The sequence below is a fragment of the Labeo rohita genome, chromosome 17, assembly GCF_022985175.1.
Source record: "Labeo rohita strain BAU-BD-2019 chromosome 17, IGBB_LRoh.1.0, whole genome shotgun sequence".
NCBI classification, from domain to species: Eukaryota; Metazoa; Chordata; class Actinopteri; order Cypriniformes; family Cyprinidae; genus Labeo; species Labeo rohita.
The window spans coordinates 17,610,334-17,616,229 of record NC_066885.1 but is presented as its reverse complement, the minus strand read 5'-3'; the positions used below and the strand labels follow the sequence as shown (position 1 = coordinate 17,616,229).

Below are 5,896 nucleotides of genomic sequence, written 5' to 3'. Positions count from 1 at the left end.
ATGACAGAATATACCATTCAAGCAAAACAGGAATGTGTTTTATTTGAAAACTATTATACTACTGCAGTCTGAGAAAACAGAGGTGCTTTTGTATTAGTTTAACTAATCTAGCCCATCTGAAGAGCTATACACACGGAAAAACTCTTCACTGAATGTAAGTCCAGGTGTGCGCAAATAATTTGTGCGGGCAAGTCTGCATGTCTTGTGCGAGTGGTTAGGTGGGTTCTTATAGCTTGATTGACAGCTGCATTGACCAATAAGAGCGGCTTCACAGCCGAGACTAGTCTTTTGCAGATGGGGTGCGCGCTGGAGCGCGTGAATGGATGACGTCGGGAGCCCGGCGCCAGGCTGTCTGGGACTCGCGCGTTAGATCAACACAGCTGGAGCGGGACAGGACACACAGCTGGCCCGCCAGCGCATTCCTTCACAAAAACAGCACTGTGAGAAAAGAGGGGACACATCTTGATGTAAACTAAAAATGCGCTGGGTTAAAACTGGAAAGAGAGTCAGGCTATAGTTTGATTGTAACTTGCGAAGCTTCCTCTTCATATAAAAAAAGAGTCATGGGAGACAGCTAGTTAGGATCTATTTATAGATAACGAGTAACACTTTTAGAATGCACTAAAACCGCGCACGCAGTGGTTTGTTCAGAGGTTCCTGGGTTGGTTATTAATATTTCTATGATCGTGAGAATATTAGAAGATGTTTTATTGCGAAAAGATCTATATTTATCCCTCTTGGCATGAGAATGGAGAGGGGTATCAAGGTTTCAAGCTTGATTCATTACTTGGAAAAAAGTAGAATGAACTCGTTACTGCATGTTACTACATTTCAGGGTTTTAACTAGCAATTAAGTATAGCCTTATATTTAAACTTTAAATGGTTGGTTTTTTTGTGTGTGTGGGCCTTAAAATGTGTCCTGTATAGATATTTAGTCTCATGTATGCGTGTAGAAAAGTCTCCTAAGGGAATTAATTCCCGACGCCAGTTTGTCTGCAGGTCACGGGAGTAGCAGATTTATGGAATTTATCCATATCATGTCTCAGCTGGGATAGAATAATTATAAGCGGATGATAGCATTTTCCTCCCATTTTATCTTCTACAAATGTTACAGTTAAAAAGAAAGTGTTCACTTTTAAGTAGGCCTAGATAAAGTGCAACCTAAATCACAAGTTTACCATGTTAAACGAAACAGAACTCTGATTTTAATAGTTTGCATAACCTATATTGCCAAATAAAATACTATGTAATGATAATAAAAATGTATCTTGGAAAAAAACAAAACATATTTGAACTTTAAGTTTATGTTTAATCTACTCCACAAGCTGACACAGCTCCGTTTAGGTTCACTGACCCCAAATCTTCACTCAAATCCGCCAGTGAAAATATATATATCTCTTTCTGGTATTCTGACAGCTCTTCCTCATTCCACCATTCTGTCTGACTGACACTTCAACGCTTCCAATGACGAGTTGGCTATTTGCATAGGGCGGGGCCTGTGCGCTTATAAGCCTCTTGCTATTGGCTGAGCAGCACATGAGGGTTTGTTTATTTCTGGAGGGGGCGGTGCTACTTGAAGCAACGCTTGAAAAGCGGCCGACTACCCGTTCGTGTTTCCATCGTTCAATGAACACGAAACGTGAAGCGAGTCAAACATTGGATATCTATCAAGCTGGAGAGCTAGTTCGTCTCACTTCCTAGAGTTCTACAAACATCTCCACAGTTGGATTCTACTAGCAAGTCAGACGTCAGATCCAGAATGAAGGCGATCAGTCCCGTTCGTTCTGTCAGAAGCTGTTACGAAGCGGTGTGCTGCATCTCGGAGCAGAGTCTGGCGATCAGCCGCTGCAAAAGTCCCATTGAGGAGCTGTCCGATATGAATGACTGTTACTCAAAACTCAAAGAGCTGGTGCCTAGCATCCCTCAGAACAAGTCCGTGAGCCAAATGGAGATTCTTCAGCATGTAATAGATTACATCTTCGATTTACAGATTGCACTGGAAAACGAGACGGACACACAAAACACGCCTGACATGTTCATGTCAATGAAGGTAAGCGTAAGATTGTTTATTGCCTCTGTCTATTGCCTATTACTATTTATACCTTATATTGTTCATTCTAAAGTTATTTTGAAGAAATTCAAACGTTGCATGTCTTTTTTCCCATGTAGAACTCAGAGATGACCCGTAATTTCTCCAAAGAGGATGAAGCTATGTGCCATTAGGACTTCGGAATGACAACGTTCAATGGTACGTTACTGTTTCTTTATTTTAAATCATTTTATATGTGGATTAGTCAAATATCGTTGGTTATTAATCTAGAATCCTTAAATAAACGTTCTTTAATCCTACATAGGTTCAGCAAAGAACGTTCTTCTAATGAAGAACCATTCCTGATCTGAAGAACCTAGAATGAAACATCAAGAACAATTAAATCATGTTTCGAAGATTAAACATTAATGGTTTTTGTGTCGTAATAGGTTCTTCAGATCTGAGATTTCCAAAAAAAAAATGACTAAAATGTTCTTTGTGGAACCTAAAAAGCATGTGAAGTTAGAATTTTTTGGTTTTAAATGGATTCAGTTATAAACTGATTAGTCATTATGCATGGGTTAAATCTCATGTTTTTGGTAAATGTTATACTGGACAAGATTACGTATTAAAGTCTGTCCAGTGTCCTGAATATTTGGTCATCGTGCCAATCAGCAAACAAGCTTGGATTCCCCTATCAGCTCTAGCAAATGAAAGTTTTCCATTTGGCGCCAGACTGTCTGCAGTCCGCCTGAATCCACACTGTGTGTGTGTGTGTGTGTAAGTGTGTGTGTGTTCTGAGTTAACTTTTCTCCCTCTCATCTATGCTGCAGGTGCGGGATAGAAACTTTTCTCCTCCACTTATGGAAGAAAAGAGAGTGAAGGGGTGAGCCGGGTGAAGGAGTGAGGCTCTATTCAGAGTGTGGGAAAGCAATCTGCGCCCCTCTCGAGCTGTCTATTCTTTGGTCACTGGACACTTGAACAAACCAAAGCCGAGGAGTTTTTAAGATCACAAAAAAAGAAAAGCCCTCCGATTTTTTTCTTTAATCATTCCTGTTTTTTGTGGCAACAATCAAGCATTGTATATTTTGTACTGGCTACATTCCTGACTATTTGGACTAACTAATATCTCTTCACACACCCTTCCTTCCCAGCCATTCTTGGAGAATACACCCCCCCCTTTTTCTTCTTGAAAACATTTCCACATTTCAGCATGGCTGCAGTTTGGTCTCAGTGAGCTTCTCGATCACTGGGATGATGTACATATTGTGCTTGAGGGGAGTTTTTGTGTTATAGGGTGGGAAGGGCCTTGGGCAGTGGGAATACAGACGTGGATTAGAATTTGAACTCTATAATATAGAGTGGATTGTATATGTTTGTGGGGATTGTCTATTTCTACAGACTGTCAGATCAACGAGTTTCATAAACTCCTTTAAGAGTTGTTTTTTTTTGTTTGTTTTTTTGCTTTGTACTTACTCTTTTTACACAAGAAAATAAATCATACATGAAAGTGAGAAATATGTGGTTCAGTATCTTTTATTAAACAACGCAATGCAGACTTTTTGCAACCTTTAAATCATTAGGTGTGTCTTATGGAAAATACTTAAAATATAATATGTTTTCTATTGAATAAAATAAGAAAAAAGTGCTTCCCTTAACTCCATCTCCCTCTATAGCTGTTTATATAGTTACTATATTATTCATATGAAACATCATTCCTAACAGTTACTTTCAAAACCTTTGATAAATGATCTAAAAAGAAATAGTTTAAGAAAGACTATTTGTAAGTAAAAATAAGATAAAGCAAAAAAAAATGGTTAAAAAGTAAAAGTACAGTGCATCTGCCAAAAATCTTTCCAGATACAGTCATGTTGGACTTTTTGTGTTTAGCATATGATCTGTTACAGGCCTACACAACAATGTCTAAATGTGAGTCACTTTATTTAAATATAGCACATCTGTCCTCTGAGGTCTTGTAGTCTCAGTCAAAAAAGATCTTTGTTCACAGAACTGGAGTTCAGTGCTAAAGTGGCCTGTGGTCAAACTTTGATAAGCACTATTCATCTCATCTGGACTCTAAAAGAGGGATTATGGTCTTAAGAGGCTGAGCGTCTCCACACTTAGGGTTTAAGATTTGGATATTGAGTATTGTGGAGTGTTCTGTCGGTCTCCTTCAAATATAGTAGGTAATATAGCGACACCTAGTGTTGTAAGTGATAATCACATACACGTTTTCGTTTGCACCGCAGATAATGAATTGGCGCCATCTTGTGGCTTGTATATATAAATCATTTATAGGTTAGCATGTGGATAAAACGTAGTAGCTGGCTGCTACACTTTGTATTTTACACAAATACTTTTTCGGTGCGTTTTTGTAAATTTCAGTACAGACACATACAATAAAGTTGTTTTTACAAAAACCTTCATTTCACGTGCTACTTCTGTTTAAAGAGATAGATCACCTAAAAATGAAAATTCTGTCATTAATTACTCACCCTCATGTTGTTCTAAACCCATAAGACCTTTATTCAATTTCAAAACACAAATTAAGATATTTTTTGATTAAATGCAAGAGCTTTCTGATTCTGCAGACAGCAACACAACTGACATGTTCAAGGCCCAGAAAGGTAGTAAGGACATTGTTAAAATAGTCCATGTGACATCACTAGTTCAACCATAATATTATAAAGCTACAAGAATACTTTTTGTGTGCAAAGAAAACAAAAATAATGACTTTATTCAACAATTTCTTCTTTTCTGTGTCAGTCTTCGATGCACGTTTACAAAAGTATACCACGTGTTTGGTGCTGCAGACACAGGAGCTGGTGTTCTAAGGTAAAATTCAGATGCGCTGTTGTCTATGGAGGGTCAGAAAGCTCTCAGATTTAATCAAAAATATGTTAATTTGTGTTCTGAAGATGAATAAAGTAAACTGTAAGTAAACTTATGAATGAAGTAAACTTTTTGTGTAAACTGTCCCTTTAAAACATTTCCTTTTGTGGCAAAATGCCCCAAATCACAGAGGATGTCACAATATTTGGAATAAACTGTCATATTAAATCTAAAGTAGACCTTTATTGTAATTTACCCATTTCTGAATGTATGTCATTGTGGTTGTATGTGTTCAGATAGCTGGTTTTGAACATTTGAAAACAAAATACAATACCCACACACATTGTAAAAAAATAGTTTGTTGAGTCAACTTAGAATAATTTGTAACCTGGCTGCCTTAAAATTTTAAGTTCAGTCAACTCAAAAAAAAAGTTTATTCAACCTGAAATGTTAAATTATACTAAGTGACAACTTAGATATTTGAGTTGAATCAACTTAAAATTTGAAGGCAGCTGGGTTACTTACCCATCTGTTAAGTTTAGCAAACACAAATATCTAAGTTGTTACTTAGTACAACTTAACATTTCAAGTTCAATAAACTTATTTTAGTTGACTGAACTTAAAATTTTAAAGCAGCAGAGTAACAAATTATTTTAAGCTGACTCAACAAATTGTGTTTTTTATTTTTTACAGTGCAGAGAAATCTATATTTGTGTTACCTGTTTGCTTTTTTACTCTAGTTAACTACCCAGATAGCACACATATGTCTGCAAGAGCAAACAATCTCAAAAATATGCTTTGCATATGTAAATGCAGACGTTAAATAGACGTCTCCGAGATGTACCTGTGCTATCAGGGTAGTTACTAGTTACTGAGCTGTTTCCTTTGTCACTACTTCTCTGCACTATTTTTAAAAATAACAGTTGCATTATCCCGCTTTCCATTGGCTTTGGATTATTTGTTTATCATGATATCCTTCACAAATAAACGAAATGTAATCAATTTTAAAGCCTAAATAAAAAGCGTAAAATGTAT

The 5,896-nt window shown here is 36.9% G+C and overlaps 1 protein-coding gene across 1 annotated transcript; it reads left to right on the top strand.

Annotated features, from left to right (window-relative positions):
- Window positions 1-1,593: 1,593 nt before the first annotated feature.
- Window positions 1,594-3,565, top strand: id3 (inhibitor of DNA binding 3). The gene is made up of 3 exons (XM_051134217.1): window positions 1,594-2,050; window positions 2,170-2,248; window positions 2,863-3,565. Exons 1-2 carry the CDS (start codon window positions 1,760-1,762, stop codon window positions 2,221-2,223), a joined length of 345 nt encoding a protein of 114 aa, XP_050990174.1. The 5' UTR covers window positions 1,594-1,759; the 3' UTR covers window positions 2,224-2,248; window positions 2,863-3,565.
- The last annotated feature ends 2,331 nt before the right edge of the window (window positions 3,566-5,896 follow it).

What these genes read in the sequence shown, in the direction of transcription:
- id3 (XM_051134217.1), top strand. Translation starts at nt 1,760, where the DNA reads ATGAAGGCGATCAGTCCCGTTCGTTCTGTCAGAAGCTGTTACGAAGCG. An exon ending in ACATGTTCATGTCAATGAAG is followed by an intron (nt 2,051 to 2,169) that starts GTAAGCGTAAGA and finishes TTTCCCATGTAG; the next exon opens with AACTCAGAGATGACCCGTAA.